At 41.4% G+C, this 18,458-nt stretch overlaps 2 protein-coding genes across 3 annotated transcripts; one reads left to right on the top strand and one right to left on the bottom strand.

The window, feature by feature from the left end:
- Positions 1–1,222: 1,222 nt before the first annotated feature.
- On the top strand, positions 1,223–8,360 carry smarcal1 (SWI/SNF related, matrix associated, actin dependent regulator of chromatin, subfamily a-like 1). 2 transcript variants are annotated; one of them, XM_028393471.1, is made up of 17 exons: positions 1,223–1,959; positions 2,066–2,390; positions 2,760–2,810; positions 2,899–3,159; positions 3,235–3,285; positions 3,388–3,571; positions 3,786–3,936; positions 5,133–5,294; positions 5,382–5,447; positions 5,649–5,789; positions 5,886–6,104; positions 6,744–6,814; positions 7,016–7,118; positions 7,191–7,373; positions 7,547–7,647; positions 7,858–7,954; positions 8,059–8,360. In XM_028393471.1, the coding sequence occupies exons 1-17, from the start codon at positions 1,609–1,611 to the stop codon at positions 8,185–8,187; spliced, it is 2,646 nt and encodes an 881-aa protein (XP_028249272.1). In that variant the 5' UTR covers positions 1,223–1,608; the 3' UTR covers positions 8,188–8,360. The 2 variants fall into 2 exon arrangements, with proteins under 2 accessions (XP_028249272.1, XP_028249271.1); XM_028393470.1 differs by having other exon boundaries at positions 2,045–2,390.
- A 1,405-nt stretch (positions 8,361–9,765) lies between these two features.
- nme9 (NME/NM23 family member 9) lies at positions 9,766–15,593 on the bottom strand. The gene is made up of 17 exons (XM_028433646.1): positions 15,458–15,593; positions 15,314–15,371; positions 14,979–15,082; positions 14,820–14,891; positions 14,574–14,690; positions 13,717–13,804; positions 13,465–13,547; positions 13,280–13,372; positions 12,719–12,873; positions 12,245–12,441; positions 11,929–12,073; positions 11,752–11,859; positions 11,214–11,365; positions 10,964–11,108; positions 10,005–10,287; positions 9,850–9,915; positions 9,766–9,771 (listed from the first exon to the last, which is right to left on the bottom strand). Exons 1-17 carry the CDS (start codon positions 15,488–15,490, stop codon positions 9,766–9,768), a joined length of 1,905 nt encoding a protein of 634 aa, XP_028289447.1. The 5' UTR covers positions 15,491–15,593.
- Positions 15,594–18,458: the final 2,865 nt, after the last annotated feature.

The raw sequence follows: 18,458 nt of genomic DNA, 5'->3' as shown, positions 1-18,458 counted from the left end.
CTACCACATACAATGCAGTGATTCCATCCATTCCCAGGAAGTTTACACATACTCACAGTAAGAACAAAGGGCTGTCAACCAGTCCCCCTCCGGCAGTTTCATAGTCGTTAGCCAGTCGTTAGACACACCTGGCCCAGTCAGCCAGAACATCACAGGTAAGTATGGAAACATTTAGTGCTATTGTTTGTAAGTTTTTTAAAGTTTTACCCAGACCCACCCACTGAGGTCTGTAACCACATATAAACCATGTTTCCCCACCAAACAGTTAGAACTGATGAAGCTGCTTGGATGAGCAGCGAAACGTCTTCTAGAAAACTCTACAAGTCCAGACGCCTTGCTTCAACCTTCTCTACGTATGATGACCTGGATGACTGAGAATCTTCATCAACAAATATTAACATACTGCTGCATGATCCAATGGCTTCAGACTCAGAAGGAAGTGCAAAACAGATCCTCACTGAACTATCCCTACACCTGATAGCAAGAAGAACAAGCACTATTATGGAAGGTAAACTTGGTGGCCTAGAGCCAATGCATGAAGTATGTGTGAAATACCGGACTGAGCTGATGATCACTTAATAAAACTGAATGGAGCCAATCTGAACCTTGAATTTGTCACCATTTACTGGTCCTCCACAGGTGGAACTAATGGTTCCAAAGCTGGACTGTGATGTGTATATTTGGACTTATGTACACTGTTTTTTTATTGTAGCCTATTATTTGTATGAATGTTAAAATGAATGGATTCCAGTCTCCGGGAAAATCTGTTAATTGCTCATAACTATGCTCATTTCTCCATTGTAAATTGATCTTATTATTTACTTATTTACAATGAGAAACAACACTGCACTTCTTAGTAGCACATTCCTCTTAGCATATTATTCTACTATTGGTATGATGCAAGAATAGTCATAAAGAATATACAGAAACTAACTTGAATTTGGCTGGCTTAAGTTAATTAGCTTAAGTAGCCGCATTATAGAACCTAATATTTCAGGCTAATCGTTATAGAGGCTATAGGTATAGCTAAACGTTTAAAAGTTAAATAGTTGCTTATTTGATCATTTGGTTTTAAGCTGACATATATCAGACATGCTTTCCTCAATAAAAAAATGATTTTAAAGCTATTTTAATGTGCATTTTTCACCGTCTCTCTAAATAACTCAGGAACCTTAAGAACCATGCCGGCTTTTGTTGTTCTACGTCACTTCCTGCGCGGCAGACACGGAATTGGCCAACGAGTTGTCAGCTAGCCTCAGATGTTTGGCATTAGTTCGCTCTTACAGAGAAACTCAGGCTGTCGATCACACCGCTGGTCATCTGTTCTTCTGCGAATGAAGGTTCACGTATGCGGCCCTGTCGATGTATTCATGCTGCTAAGGTTGTTCGTTAACGATAAAACTGGCTTCGTTAGCTGCTACCGTTAGCAGCGTGTATAACGAAGTGCATCTGTGAACTTTTTGAAGGGTCCCTAGCTGTTATTCCGGAGACCACCAGGTCATACACGGACCACCTGGTTGTAGTGGACTACATGTACCGTCTAGCTCAAGACGTGGTTGGCCGCTAGCTGAGTTTTGCTAGTTAGCTTTAGCATCAAAGTCCCTCAACATGTCCATTCAGCTGACTGCGGAGCAGCAGCGAAGGATTGAGGAGAACAGAAGGAAGGCTTTAGAGAGAAGAGCCCAAAGACTTGGACAGACTACCAGCAGCAATGCGCAGAGCTCAGCAGGCTCCGTCAGAGCTCCTGTGCAGGCATTGCTCTCTAAACGGAGCGCGACTCCAGATCCTGATCACAGAGAAACACCTGCTCCTGCACCGAAACGGTTTGTTCCAGCCCTCAAAACAGAGTCACAGAGCGTCAGTAACCAAAATCAATGTCCAAACCATCAGCAGGTGTCTGTTGGCGCTGGCAGTCAGATCAACCAGACATCTCTGTATAACTCTGCTTCTTCAAAACAGGTGCGATGCTTAAACTTTCTGCCATTTGCTGTTTTCAAACACACTATGTGTTAATGCTTTATATCACATTTCTTTGCTGACTCAGGCCAGTGGCTCACGTCCTCAGGTGGCACCACATCTGAACAGCCCTCTGTTGTCTAAGGGAGGAAACATCAGTATCAAGTCACTTCAGTCCAAATCTGACCTCACCTCCCCAAGCAGTTCTGGAGGTCCGGTTAACTCATTCTACAAGCAAACAAATAAACCAACACAAAGTCCAGCTGCACAGCTTTCCTCAAACTCCACCACCTCTAATGCTGTACCTGCAAAAAAGCCTGCCATCTCTGTGAGGGGGAGATGTGTGCCGCACACAGAGGGCCGTTTCCGAGTGGAAGTGAGCTACCATGCAGAGCTTATTGCTGTTTTTAAATCCATCCCCTCTAAGAATTATGGTAAGTATAAGGGAGCAGTTGTATTTCTGCAGGCTCTGTCTGCGTCAGTACATTTTTAGAAGTAATACAATAAGCTAAAAGTGCATGGAATTCAAACTTATTTAATTAAAGACATAAATGATACCAATAATTATCATCATAGTTTTTTCAAGCTGACTGCTTTTATTACACACCTTCTGCACTGTTTTGTATTGTGTTTCTTTAGTGTAATTAGAATAGTTTTAAGACCAAACAAACAATATGTGACTACAGTGTAAAATCAATATAAATGGCTCTAATCATCAGAAAGTGTGTGTTCTGCCCAATATATGTGATTTGATGATTATCTCACTGCGTCTGTGTTCACATAGTATTGTGCTCTGCCTTTAGACCCCGCCACAAAGATGTGGAACTTCAATCTAATGGACTATCAGCAGCTAAGTATGGAAACGTCAGATTAAATACTGTAGTCCATAAACAGATTTCATTTAAAAACATCAGTATTTGTCTTCTTGGGCCTGTGTTGCAGTGGAGGAAGCAGCTGCCATTGCCTCTGTGTCTTTGAAGCCTCTGGAGGGAATGGAATCCGTGGACGTCACGGCAGCCACCAGCCGAGCTTGTGATGGTGCGGCCATTGCAGCGCTGCTAAAGCTATGCAATGGCTGGCAGAAACCTGGAGCCACAATGCAGGGCCAGTGCATCCTTGTGTCCCCAAAAACATTTGTTGTTGACATCGGTTACCATGTTGATGTCATTACAGCATTCAAGCAAATGCCAACAAAGAGCTATGGTAACAGATCTGTGTTCCGGGACATTCTTTTATGTCTGCTTTTATGGCTTTGAAACACAATTTGTTGTGTTTCAGACAAGGAGACAAAAAAGTGGATCTTTTCACTTGAGGATTACAAGAGACTCAGTGAGTAACAACGTTTGCTTTATTTAGCTGGTGTGTCACTGTGTTTCATTTTGTCTTTTAACACTGGCCATCTTGTGTAACCGTGCTGTGTTCCATACCCAGTGGATGTCCTCAGTGGGATAGCAGCAGTGGAGGTGGAGCCTCTGCCCAGGGCAATAATCCAGGCTTTCTCTGCCAGGTTTGATGGGACTGAAGCCAGGTCTTTAGACGTCCCTGAGGCAGACCTCTCCAGCATCGACCCCACACTCACCCGCAGTCTCATGCCCTTCCAGAGGGAGGGAGTCAAGTAGGTGCCTTTGGGCAGCCATTAGTGCACTTTCTGCATGGTGTTTGCCAATAACTCAATACTAGGAGACAGTTATTCATATAAAATTCATAAACTGTGCAAATTAAGAGAGTTACCATAATAAGTCAATATGTGTTAAAGTTTTTAAACTTCAAACTATAAAGTTTGTAGATTAACTGATTAAAAGGTTGAGTCTGAGCTTTTATTTTTGTAGTTTTGCAGTGGCTAAACAAGGTCGTGTCCTCCTTGCTGATGACATGGGCCTGGGGAAGACGGTGCAGGCCATCTGTATAGCAGCTTACTACAGGGATGAATGGCCTTTATTGGTGGTGGCTCCCTCCTCTGTGCGATTCACGTGGGCTGAGGTAAAAAAAAAGTTGGCAAACTTTATCTGTGAAGAACATTCTGTGTCGAAGAGGGGACATTAATGCATGTTAGAGGATGATCACTTCATTTCTATCTAGAGGTTTAAGAATTTGAGGACATGTAGGTGTATTAACTTCATCGATTTGTATTCCCAGTGTGTGCAAAAAACTGATTTCTATGGTAATAACTCAGGATGGTTCTTCTATGAAAACCCCGATAGCCTCGCCTTAGTGTGCAATACTGAGACTGTTATGCTAACTACCTAATATAGAGTAGATAAGGACATATAATTCATTCAAACTTCCCAGATAATTTCAAAGTAACTCCCAACAGAGCAAAACATCACTTTATAATAATCACTGTAACTTGGCTACAGTGTAGTATGATCTGTTGTTGGGTGCTTATTAACAACTTGATTTTTACCAACTAGATTTGCTCTATTGTTATTATTAGTATCCCTTTAGACATGTGCTATGATGCCTTTTTTATTCTTTGTCTTGTGGGGGCCATCAGTGGTTTAGGAAGTAGTCATATCTTTTACCTAAGACAACACTATAGAAGAGCTCTGTATCTGTTTTTGTAGATTATTTTCCCAGTTTCGCAGTTGTTGGTAGAAAATGGTGAGAAATCAAGGTAAAGTAATATATCATGCAACATTATTATATTGTGTGTACCAAGCAGAGAAGCATACAGGTTGACAGGTGTCCTGTGTTACAGTACTTTCTAATTTCAGCGCGGGTGTCCATTTGTGTGATTTGAAGCATCTGTGCTTTGCAGCAGGCTGCTGTAGCTGTTTTTTCCCAGAAGAGGTTCACTTGGCCTTCTGTTTATTGACAAGACCAGACAGCCTCTTGTCTGAATAGATATCTTGGATCAAAAGCACTCCTTCGGTCACAGAGAAGGGTTTAGTCATGTTAAAGGACGTCATTATCTGCACGGTTAATCTGTATCTGGCTAAATGTACAGGACAGCTATAATATTTCAAACATCTAGGCCACAGTGGGTCTTTTTTCTGAACTACTATAGATGACTGATCATTTTAAATGGTAATTTAAAACTAGTGATGACTCTCTGGAAACCAACTCTTTGTCTGAATTTTAAAGCCTTGTGTATTCCCAACAAAACAAAATCAAGGAAACCAACACTGGGGGAGATTTTCTGTGCCTTATAGAAAAACTATCATCTCTGTCTGTAGGCCTTCAGACGCTGGCTTCCCTCCCTGAGTCCTGACAGCATCAATGTGGTGGTGAAGGCCAAAGACAGTCTGCGGTCGGGGTTGGTCAGTATCATCAGCTACGACCTGCTGAGTAAGATGGACAAGCAGCAGCCAGGAAGCCCCTTCAAAGTTCTCATTATGGTCAGCTATTGTTCATACACCAGTGTTTCCAGCTCATCCTTAAACATTTCACGTCAGTCAAAGGAGTTTTTTATTTCCTCTGCACAGGATGAGTCTCACTTTCTGAAGAACATAAAAACTGTTCGCTGTAAAGCAGCCTTTCCTTTCCTGAAGGTACTCATTCCTTTCTTTTAGTGTTGTTTTGGACAAATAATTTAAAGGGTTAATTGTATTGGCCAGCAATTCATCTTTGTAGACTAACAGTTGATAGATAACGTACATCCATATAACATCCCAGAGTATTCCTGATGGTTAGAGTTTATTTCTTGGACACAAACAGTAGTGTTCTGATCAGAGTTGTTCTTTCATCCTCAGGCAGCGAAGAGGGTAATTCTTCTGTCTGGGACCCCTGCCATGTCCAGACCCGCTGAGCTCTACACTCAGATCCTGGCTGTCAGACCTTCACTCTTCCCTCGCTTTCATGAGTTTGGAATGCGCTATTGTGATGCCAGACAGGTAACTGCAGTCTGAAGAACTGTTGCTCAGTTGTAATTATTATTTTTGTCACCTTAGCTTCATTTGAACTGCCTTCATTTTACCCCTCATCAACAGACAAACTGGGGCTGGGACTACTCGGGCTCCTGCAATCCTGGAGAATTAAAGCTGTTGTTGGAGCAGTGTCTGATGCTGCGCCGCCTCAAGTCTGATGTCCTCTCCCAGCTTCCCTCTAAGCAGCGCAAGGTGGTCACAGTCACCATAGATGGGATCAACACTCGCCTAAAAACTGCTCTCACCGCTGCAGCCAGGGAGCTGGGCAGAGATCATGGCAGTGTAAGTCGGAATAGTTTCAGAGGGTTTTGGAAAACTAAAAAGAAGTTGATTTTGAGTGTTGTTATCTGGGTTTCACACTTGTTCAAACAGAGAAATCACACTGCAGTCTCAAGTCTTTCTTGCCCTTTGCCCGTTCTTTCTAAAAAAACCCAGAAGAAATAAATGAGCAAATTCAGCTGAGGGTCTGTCCTCGTGGATACGGAAATGTTTTGGCTATTAGCCTATAAACAATATATGATTGTACCACCTATTGATTGAACAGAACAGATGCTGAGCTGTAAGGAAGGAAAGTACCAAAGATGTGTGTCATCACCATTTCTATATGTCCTTGGAACAAAGCCGTATGTTCCAGCTGTGAGAATCCTTATGTTCGACTCAAGGAAATCACATGCATTTGTAATGTCATCTTCATAGAGGAGTCGTTTAAGATCTCAAACATTAGCAGGTGCCTTGAAACAACCCCGAATTTTCCTGTCCAGCCTTATTTTAAGAATGTTTATACACTCTGATAGGACCTAGTTGCTGAGCTTGACTGTGCATAATCACTCTGACTCCTAAGAGTAATGGCAGTCTTATCAAATCATCAAACAGAATCTCCTGTCAGTTCTTATCTCATGTTGCTCCTTATCTCTTTTTCAGAAAAGCGAAGAGAAGAAAGCCCTCCTCGTCTTTTATAACTACACAGCTGAAGCCAAGCTACAGGCCATTATGTAAGTACAGAGCCTCTAATGGTGGAGATCAGTGAGTCGAGTCAGCTTAGATTTGATGAGTGCTGAGATTAAAATGTGAAATGAAACTGAATCTTTTGTCAGAGCATTGTGATGGCTCTGGATCTGAGATAACCTAAAGACTTCACTGGATAGCCCACTTCCACTGAAATGCTCTACAGCACTTTGTTCTGTCTGTTTAAGGGAGTACATCAATGACATGCTGGAGTGTGGGCGGGAGAAGTTTCTAGTGTTTGCCCATCATAAGTTAGTCCTGGATCACATTACCACCGAGCTGGGAACAAAGGTGAGTCAAATGCCAACCACTGAAGTCATTCTGTGTTTAAAGGAGTTAATTTAATGGATTTTTCCTATTCAGAACATCAGTTTCATCCGTATTGATGGGACCACTCCGTCAGCAGAGCGACAGCAACTATGTGAAAAGTTTCAGTTCTCATCCAAGGCCTGTGTGGCTGTGCTGTCTATCACTGCCGCTAACATGGGTCTCACCCTGCACTCTGCAGACCTGGTGATCTTTGCTGAGCTTTTCTGGAACCCTGGGGTAAGTCATGGAATGTATTACTGCAAAAATGTCACTCAGCTTTGGTCTCAACTGTCTACTTTTTTCAAACTTACTCATCATTGTATTGATATTTTAGCTGCATGAAGGGAGCTTTTGTCAGACAGTAAGCTATTTACTGCAGTGTATTAAAGGTAAATGTTTTATTTTTCCAGGTCCTCATTCAGGCAGAGGATCGTGTTCATCGTATTGGACAAACCAGCAATGTGAACATTCACTACCTGGTTGCCAAGGGAACTGCTGATGATCACCTGTGGTATGTGTCAATTACTCTATGACCCACAGGGGGTGGCTATTAGCACAGTTTCATTCCAAATGAATCAATCTTACATTTTAGTCAGCAACTAAAACTAAATCAAGGAATTATTGGTGTGTCGAATATGTATATTGTAGCAAATAGTGATTGTATCTGCTGTGTTGTAAGTGTAATGTATGTATGTATGTATGTATGTATGTGTTGATCTAGGGAAATGATTCAAAGAAAAATGAATGTCCTGGAGCAAGTGGGTCTGTCTGAGTCAAATCTCTCAGACAAAGCAGAGAACGCTAGTTTCCACTCTAAGGTAAATTAGCAGTTTTCCATAAGACTACCTCAGTTTACAGAACGCCACAAACCAATGTAGGTCTGCCGTTTTAGCCTTGAACACGGTTATCTGGATTTGTTTAGGACCCTAAGCAGAGGAGCATCACAGAGATGTTCGAAAGGTCTTTCTCTGTGGACGACGACATTGATGAAGCCATCTTAATGGAGGCGGTAGACGACTGGGAGGACACTCCACTTCAGGCACCACAATGAGCAGATAAAGCTTAAAGGAATATTACAGGAGGTGAAATATGACAAATAATATAAGCACTTGTGTTTCCCTTTTGGAATGACACAGTATTTCTAACCTATCATGACTAACCTTATTGTAGAAGATGAAAGTAATTAACATATTTTTTTGTTTGTTAATAAATGTATCTACCCAAGGCTGCTTTGAAATCCTTCTGAACCCTGAAACTGGCTGGTTACCATGGTGACATGACATGCAGCTTTAGTTTTAGACCTCCAAATTCCTGCTCAGTCAGTCAAGCAGAAGGAACTCAGGTGTGTGCTGTTCTCTACATTCATGCAACAAATTTAGCTGGAGTGTGTAGTCATGCTTCACTGTCTGCGGCTGTCAGTAAGCTAACAAATACGCCAGCCTTATCTCCCTGTTACACTCCCCCTTATTTTCCCTTGAGTTAATTTATTGTAAAACGGTTCCTTTTCAGAGATTATATGATCCCGGTCTTAGTCATGTACAGCTGCTGTTGTGAGCCAAGGAAAGCCATCAAACTGCTGACAGCTAGAGAACTCGTCTCCTCAGTGTTTGCAGATGTGCGGGAATGAAACACCACCTACAAAAGGTGTAAACGTTTGATATGTTTGTCTTGTTTATTGTATAACTCACATTATGACAGGTGTCATGCTATTCCCATGATGTTACACATAAGGGTGAATAGGTATCCTGATTCAGTACGAGTTCTCTGGATCGTTGCTCCCTCCTGTTAGCGGACTGCTTGGATTAGAATTATGTAGGTCATCTACAAAATAAGAGATAATGCAGTTAACTCCTCTGACTGTTGGTGCTGAGAATTTACAACACAGCTTTAACCCTTTACTGCACCAGTGCCCTGCAACTTATAAGAAATTCCTGTGCACAGATGGAGGATGTTATCTCCTGATCCTGTTTAAATGTCAACTAACTGGGATCACAATGTATGGCACATTGCACTGCAGCCTTTTCTTTCATAGATTTGAGTGGAGCTGGTGACTTCATGGAGGCTGACTCCAGTCTATACACAGAGAGACTCTACAAGCAGTTTATACTGCAATTCCAGCTGCTGTTTGTGACAATATAAAGATTAAGTGCTGTCCCCCTTTTTTTTTCTCGCTCTTGGAAGCTCTTAAAATTGTCAATATAAAAAGATATAGCCACTCTCAGTTCACAGTATGTAATGTAGAAACTGTTGTGTCCCAATTTAGAAAGAAGCACAAAAAATACCCCAAAGACTCAAGGTTATTGCAAAAAGGTTTCCTCAAACAACTGGAACATTTATATTGAAGTTATCAGATGGAACAGTGGTCATCAGTCGACCAAGATAACAGTGGATATAACCATATATTTAACCCGTATGTGTGTGATATTCCATGATTAACAGCTGATCCGTGCATGGAGTTTATGCCTTTTGTCCATTTCCAACAAGCAGAAGGTTTCTTTTTTTTCTAATTATTAATAATGTGCTTCATTTACCGGTATTTAAAAAAAAAAATCATATTGTGCATAGTGCATCGTGGGATGCAGGTGGATGCTGAGTTTGCCTGGGGGCAGGAACAGTGTTTGTCAAGGTGTTACATCTTTAAATGAAAGAATCCAGGCCTTGAGGTAGGACACTGAGTAAGTAAGAATTTTAGTCTTCTTACTAAAGTGCATACCTTGCTGCTGGGGAACATTTTGGAACTTTCTTCAGTTGAATTCTGCAGAATTATCTTGCTCTTTTCCTGAAAATAGATTTCACAAATTGTTGGAACAATAACAGGCCAACAGTACAAACTACTGTCAGTATAATATTGTTCATGTGAAGCCATACAGTGGGACAGATGGAGATGACTGTCACACTCATTGTATGTTTACCTGTAAAGGTTAGCTCTGCATCTGTGCTGATGTCTCCAAAGATAAAACTGATCTTCTCCTCTGCCTGCTGCTCAGTGGAGGAGCCATGAACGGAGTTGTGGAGGATGTCTGCTGCAAAGCGCGCCCGCAGAGACTGTGGGGAGGTTTCCTTAGCTTTGTCAGGGTCTGTGGGACCCATCATGGCCCTCCAGTCCTCCACTGCATTTTCCTTGGTCAGGACAAGCATCATACAGGGCCCCCTAAAGCACACAACGATGGGTTATTTATCTAGGTACAATTTATCTGGCGATGCATTCTTTGCTTCTCTAAAGATATCCTTCTGGATTATGCAATGGCAGGAAATGAGGGATGCACCTGCCCACATTTTATTATTTGCTTGTTGGAAAGTTTGGGTAACCAAATGAAAACTGCTTTTCTTCCTATATGCCACTATGTTTGCATCTTCAGGACCTCATGGCATCACCATTGGGTGTGGTTACAATGCAACAGAGCACACTTATGATATCTATGTAGGTTAACTGGTCAAAAGCAGAGAGGACAGGTACTACCTGGTGGATCAGTCATGAGGGCAAACTACAATAAAGTCTAGAATGATGAGGTAATGAGGACAAGGAATTTAAAGGTACTATCAGAGGCTGAAGTGCGAAGCTGCACTATCCCTCTATTCTCTGTGTCCAGGCAGTTGTGTAACAGCTAAGTGAAGGGGCTAATCGGAGCGGAAGATGACACCAAATTCTAGATCTGCAGTAGAACAAAGACTGAAATTGAGATGGACTTCTAGCTAGCCTGAGGCTGCCTTGATTCTAAGCTGTTAAGATTACAGTTAGAAGCACTGTTAACACTTCACAGCTTCAGCGAGAATTTGAGCAGGTCTGCTGTATATTCTCCTATAGATGTGTACAGGGACAAACTGACCGACACATGAAATCCACAAGCTGGCTGAAGAAAGGCTTCTCTTTGTGCTCTTTGTAAAACTCCTCAGCCACCTCCCTCGACAGCACTGTTTCCTTCAGCTGCGATATGGAAAAACCTCTGCCGCGGATCTCCTCCATAATATCCTCTGTCAGGGTGAGGACAATACACTTTTATAGATAATACTGTTGTGCTTCCAAACACACAAAAGAACATTTTAACATTTGTAGTGCTGTAATTAGAAAAGCAGAACCTCTGTGTTCCTCCATTGCATCAGGTTTGATCACTGCCAGTGTCTGTTGTTTGGGGAAGAAGAAATTGAGCTCCTGCTCTGCCTCCTCGTTGTTTGAACTGCCATGGAGCTGGTTGATAGGGTGATCCTCCACAGCAAACCGAGCCCTGAGACTGAAGAATGACAAATGAGAGACACAGAATAATAATAAATGACATTTATACATGCATCACAGGTGTGACTGTAATTTCAGGAATTATTTGTATATAAAATTGTATGTTTGATGATACTTTTTATTTGTTCGTGCTCAGATGGCCTTTTGTGCTTCTACTTTAGCTAATACTTTTTTTTTAAAAATTGCTCTCTCGCAGGAAGAGTAGTTAATCAAAACCTGACAAGGTTAAAACTGAAGGTCAAAGGAGGAGTTCTACCAAACATGCTGCCAGATGCTCAAGAGTAGACAATTGCTCTTCTACCAGTGATATAAGAGCAGTTATAACACGGAGACACCTTTGTTCTTGTTTCAGTATGTGAACAAAGAGACCTGCATGTCACTTACCAGTCAGGATTCTCCTCTTTGGCTTTATTAACATCAGGATGACCGAGGATGTTCCTCCAGTGTTCAACTGCCCCTTTTCTGGCTAGTGCCAAAGCTAGCACTGGCCCACTGTAAATACACACATGTTATAGGTCTGCAGTAACACACTGATCTTCAGAGCTATGGCAGAGCACCTACCTGGTCATGCTTTGGAGCAGAGCAGGAAAGTAGTCTTCATCTACATGCTGGGAGTAAAACTGTCTGACCTGCTCCTCAGTCAACATCAGCTCTCTTTGGAGGGCAATTTTGAAGCCTGACTGGTGGATGTGGTCCAAGACCTCCTCTGCAAAATTCAATTTGTCAATACAAATAAGTCTGTATTCTACAGCACAAAAATGCTGCACCTGTGTCATTCAACACCTTTGCTAAAGGAGTCAGGGAGCAGTCCCACTAATGTTAACACAAGCTGTCATTGTGTGTGTACTTGTGCTTGTGTATTTGGCACGAGCCCCACCTCTGTTTTCCCTGGCAACTTCGGGCCGGATGAGAGCCAGTGTCCTCTCCACATGCTCTTCCTCCCCATTCTGCTCGGTCACTGAGGCCGTCCTAAAGTTGGGGAAGAAGAAGGCGAGCTCCCTGCTGGCCTGGTCGCTGTCCTCACTACCGTGCACTGCGTTGAACAGTGTCTCTGTGCCGTATTGTGCCCGCAAGCTGCAGGAAGCCAGGGGGGGAGAAAGGAGAGGAGAGCAGATGGCTGCTCGGCTGGTGCTCAACCAGAGAGAAGCATAATGTTTGGGTGTGTCTGATGGAGCAGGCGAGAATGTGCTGCTCCCTTTTCCAGACTTTAGACTCACATTACTCCACACTGTTGCAATCAACGGTGTGGAAATAAATGTCTGTCCTATATACAAATGTTTATCTTCACAAACATGATGATTCATGGCAGCAGACCTTATCTCCGGATGTTTTTAAATTTCTGTTAACTAACCTTTCTGGCTTATCTCTCCTGGCTTCCTCTATGTCTGTTGGTCCGATAAATTCACGCCATGCTGGTACAATGCTATCTGAATCCTCCATTTGAGAAAGTACCAGAATGTGGGAGGGTCCACTGGACATGAACTGCACCAACTCCTCAAAGCAAGCCTACAAAGCACAGAGAAAAAAGACACTAATTAGTTCACTATTATTAACATTACTGCTTTACCTGGCCACATTTTTGATTCTATAACAATTTGGTCTCATCACAAACAGCACAATAGGCAAAAAACCCTGCTTACACAGCAACTCTATTTTGAGCCCTGTGCAAAAATGCAGATGGATGTGTAATGTATTGCAAAGTAACTGGAATGATTTTTTTTGCACCAGTCGTGACTGCTCCCCCATTAGTATGTTGACTCAGAATATTAATGGCCCTGACTAACCTAACAAACACACGCTGCATCATCATCAGTTTTGTGCACCAGCAACTGCATGTCTAAAGTATTTGTCATGATGTATATGCATGCATTACATGTGCTCCTTCTTTTTCATTCCAGGCACTAAACTATACCTCCGCTGCTTTGTGCTGGTAAAAGTCTCGAGCCTCGGACTCAGTCAGCGTGCGTTCCTCCTGGGCCAGGATCTCGAAGCCAGCATCTTGAATCTAGTCAGGGGAGTAATGTCAGCATAATGAATTAATGTCAGCAGGAAGGCTTGAGAAAATATTGTCTTCTCAGAATGTGAGTCTCTGTGCACCTTCATAATGATCTCATTTGCCTTGCCGTGAGCAACCACATCTGGTTTAATGATGGCAACTGTGTAGGATTTACTGGCAGGAACTACAGGAGGAGAGAGGAGCGTGAGTGATGATGATCAGTAATGTGGATATAATGGAAATAGTACACAGAATCACCACATAAAATGGCACTGGTAATCACAGTGACAGGACTGGGTAGAATGCCAACACCGATAAAAGCTATACAGTATATTATACTGTTTCCACTTTACCACTTATGCTTTCCTCATTTGCTGACTGCTGAAGCAGCAGCTCCTCCTCTTCTTTGTTCTCATCATCCACCAAACCTTCATCTGTAATCTGTCAGACACAGCAAAGTCAAAACTTTCATGGGTTCTCAATAAAAATGTCAAAAAGGGTGAAAATGGCTCTCATAGCAACCCAAAGTGTTGTCCAGCCAGTCATCAAAACCCAATAATATTCACATGAGCTATTTCTTGCAGCTGTTACTTGAAATTTGACTTAAACCTACTGGTACTATTGTGGGCTCTTCTGTGGCACCTGAGCTCTATACCTAGTTCTTAGTGGCATCACAAAGTGGGGCTGCACTTTTTTGAGGGGGAATCTCATCATTGACAAGGAGGTGGCAGGGATCTGCCATGGGCCTATACCAATTAAATGTTGCTAATTAAAGGTCAAGGTGAATGTGACCTTACATCCACCCCAGTTTAACCAAACACACAATCAACAGCAATGTAAATCCCCACACTGATTCCTCTGCACTACAGAAGACTTAAATTGTAGGCATACATCCATCCAAGTATTTTTTTCTTTTCCTTTGATGTCAGCATGTGTACAAGGTTGAGTATTTTCTTTTTTTTGTTCAAAACAAAATAAGAACCACATAAAAAATTAAGAAGTTGTTGAAATTTTGTAGCTCCCCAATATGTTTGCTGACTAACAGTGAAATTGGCTAAGGGACATTTTATTTATTACAGAAGACGTGTGAACACAACACAGAAGGAAGCGCTAATCTAAAAATCATATAATTAACAATTAAATTTAGGTGCTTACTGGTACTGTACACACTGACACCTGTGCTTTTTTCCTATCCATGACATGTGCTCACCACTTTGCGTTCACTAGCTTGCTCCAGCACCAGCTTCTCTTTGGCCAGCTCATCCACAATCATCCTCTGAAGCATAGGGGCATTGGCTCCTCTAAGCACAGCCACCAGCTCCCCACCCTGTTGAAGATGATGTGATACAAGGATGCTAAGGATGATTCAGATACAGGTCCCTACTGACACTTAAATGCACAAACCATTAACCATTACCATTATGCACGCATACAGCATACATACACACACACTCACCCCGTATAAGAGGAAAGTGGGTTCACATTTTCCTCGATACCTCTCCAAAGCATCAATGCTGTCTGCCTCGGCCTGCACACAGATAAAATGCAGGGTAAAAGCTGCTGCATCGTTTTTTATTTTTTTTTACATTCTTCTGATTTCTGAAATTGGACTTACTGTGGAAAAATGTAACAAGTCGTCACCCAGTTCATTCTTAATTTTTCGCAGGAGACTAACCACAGTTTGACAGGGGCCACACCATTGTTGGTACACATCTACAACTGCAGTGTGTGTGTGTGTGTGCATTAAAACAAAGGAGAAAAAAACAGAGATGAAGGATGTATGGCAGACAGGTTTTTTTAACCTGCAGTTCTCCCACTGAACACAGCGGGGCAGCAGAGTGCAACAAATAATCCAAACAGCAGCGCTCATTCACATGTAGACAGAGCAGAACATGATGCTGGGTGTTCTGTATTCATTGGGACAAGTCGTTCACATCTTGATATTGTTACCTGTTAAACCCTTGGTTGCCAGCATCTCCTCCCACTGTTCTTGGTTTGTGACAGATACCTATAAAAAATCCGATTAGCAACTAGCATAGCTATAATTTAAAAGCTAAAAAATATTAATATTACAATAGCCATTATATGTTTAACCTGCAGGCTTGCTTCTTTCTTCTTGCCAGCCATCTCGACAGCAGATCAAATATTAATGATGTCTCAAAACAAGCAGTACTACAAAACAAAGTTTAATTAGCTAAGGCGCAGAGTTGAGGTGTCTCCAGAGAGTAGCCGCACTTGTTTGGCCTCAGGTTGCCTAGCAACGACCCCTTCCGCTTTCCGGTGCAGCCATCGTCAACACGGATGTATGTTATCCTGACTGCCGCTGCGTTTGTTAGCTCGTACAATTATATTAACTTTAAACAGCAGCTAACAGTGAGAGCTCACGTTTAAAAGCTTTGACATTAAACTGTTAATGGGTTCAATGAATGTGCTTTGCACAGTGAGCATACATTAGGCTTTTATTAGTTTGATTGCTGCTAGGCAAATCTTCACCCTCTTCCTGCTTCTTCTTCTTCTTCCGTACGTTTTTTGGCATTCAACTATCAAAACGTTCATCTCATAGATGACATTCAAGGTCAACTTCAGTTTTTTTCAAAAAAATATAAATTATATTTTTTTGAATATATATATATATATATATAAATATATATATATATATATATATATATATATATATATATATATATATATATATATATATATATATATATATATATATATATATATATAAAATTATAAATATATAATTTATTTTTCAAATATTAAGCAATTTCTGCGTCATTTTAACATTGGAGGAGCCTTGAAAACCACCCTTAACTTTGTCATGTAACTAGTTCCACATGCTTTCAGCTACACAAAAATCATTCTGTTCAGCTCTTCGAGGGCTATTAAATTTGTATTCGGATTTGTTCAAATATGTTTTGTTTTCAAAATATCAATAAAAAATCAAAAGCCATTTAACATTGAAGTCTATGAGAGAGCCCTTCAATGAGGGTCATCTGCCAAATGTATCTCCTCCTATTAAGATTTTCTACTTTTCAAAATAAGAGCTTCATCTTTTCAAATTCTTATCCGTGTTTCAGCAAATTAAATTTAGATTGCAGATTCTCCAGCAATTCAGAGCAATCCATCACATCAGCATTCAAAGCAATGCTTCAGCTGCAGCAATCAAACTTGCATTTTCTTCAGGAAATGCCTTTTCTAGTTATCAATACACTTAACAGTAAATACACCCACAAAAGATGTGGCTTCCTGTCAGATCACTTTCCTTAGATAGAAAACTAGACATCCCTGTGATTAAGATGCAAAATTAGGTACGTGTGTCACATTTATTATTTTATTGATTATAATGTATGAAATGTTTTGATGCATATGGGTGGGGATTTTTAAACAGTGACCAGACTGTACATCAAACACAACCCTTATCAATAACTGTGTAGGACAGAAGTAAATGTGCTACATTTGAACATTTTGCTAAATGATGTTAATGATAACAATGAAAAAAGATAAAATGAGTGCATGTCTTAGAATAAAAATGACCACGGCCTTGTAAGTGCACAGCAGGCTCTGAAGAAACTCTTACTTTTGTCCTTTACTTAAACCATTTTTTTATACAAAGAGGATTCTGGCCCTGGAGCAGAAATGAGTGACCTTCCTCTGTCCCACTCTGCATGAGGCATGTTTGTATCTTCTCTCCTCTAAGTACCCAGTGCACAGTACAGAGTACTTGTTTTTGTCTAAAAACAAAAAAAGTAGATCAGTATAGCTATATTCTGTCTCTCAAATACCCAGAACATCTTTGGGTTTTTAAAAATTACTCACCCTAAAGACTAAAGATCCTGTTGTTACAGATTTGTTTTGAATTGTTCATGTTAGGTGCACTGTGCAGTGGAATAAAAAATATGTTTTTTAAATGAGCTTATGAAATATCGCCCCCTAGCTATCTGTTGCAGTAGGTGCAGTATGTTATCAATACTCATATGTGCAACAAAGCCTGTAATTGCAGGCTGTCACCTGATAGAGCTCAGAGTGATGTTGAGATCTCTGTGAGATTTCTAATGTAGTTGTAAGGGAAGAGCATCACCACAGAGTCAAAAGAATTGGCATTGCAGGATTCATATATACTTTCTTTGTGCTATTCTGACGTCCCACAGAGGTTACCCTCCATCTGTAACATTTTATTTGAAAGTGAAATAGGTCCTCTAAAGCGATCAGACCACGTTTGCATGCTCTTCTCACATGAATTTCAATGAACTGCTGCACTTAAGCTGTTCAGCTCTGCAGCCTCCTCCCCCGCGTAGTGGGACCCGGCAAAACAAGCCTCACAGTTGGAGTAATTTTATAAAAGGACTAATCGCGGTGCTCTGTCACAGTAAGTGAGAAAGAGAGTTCTGAAATGAGGCACTAAAAAAAAAAAAGGAAAGCCAGGGTGCTTTATGTTACTGACAACAGCCATATACAGTGTGCGGTGCTCTCACGGTGCTGTATGTGCTGTGTGACATGTTTCTATTAGTAACCCTGTGTGTCGCTCTGAGCTCATTATGCGGCCAGATGGGAACAACAATCACCTCCTTTCCATAGCGGCAGCTGTGACAAGGTCCTGACACAACCCTTGCCCACAGAAATACACTTCATGTGGTGTGTAATGCGCGGTCCTGTATCTTTGTGCCATTTTTCATCAGCAAGATGCAGGGAAGTGATTGGTTTTGTTCTATCAGGTCAATGAGAAACATTGATTTGATGTTTTCATCCCAATGTGCCCAATTCAAATATTGACCTTTGTGTCATCAAATGTCATCAATAATGGCGACTGCTCCCGCCTGCTTGCCCGCCTCCCTTCAGCTGACAGAACAGATATGCTCCCGCAGACCAGAGGATGGTCATTTTGTGCCACAGTCAGACATTGTTGGAAAGTACTTAAACAAGATATCCCTGTCTCATTCAGCACTGTGAGGTTAAACTGATGGGTCGATATGGTGCAGCTTAAGGGAGGAAGGGTTTTTCTTCAAGTTATTATGTTGTATATATTTAGAGAGGTGGTGCGTAATCATGCCCGGAGATAATTCCAAAGAAAATAAAAAAATAAAGTGCTCAC

The sequence above is a fragment of the Parambassis ranga genome, chromosome 21, assembly GCF_900634625.1.
Source record: "Parambassis ranga chromosome 21, fParRan2.1, whole genome shotgun sequence".
Taxonomy (NCBI): domain Eukaryota; kingdom Metazoa; phylum Chordata; class Actinopteri; family Ambassidae; genus Parambassis; species Parambassis ranga.
The sequence above is the reverse complement of the archived record's forward strand: the minus strand, read 5'-3'. Positions and strand labels throughout refer to the sequence as shown.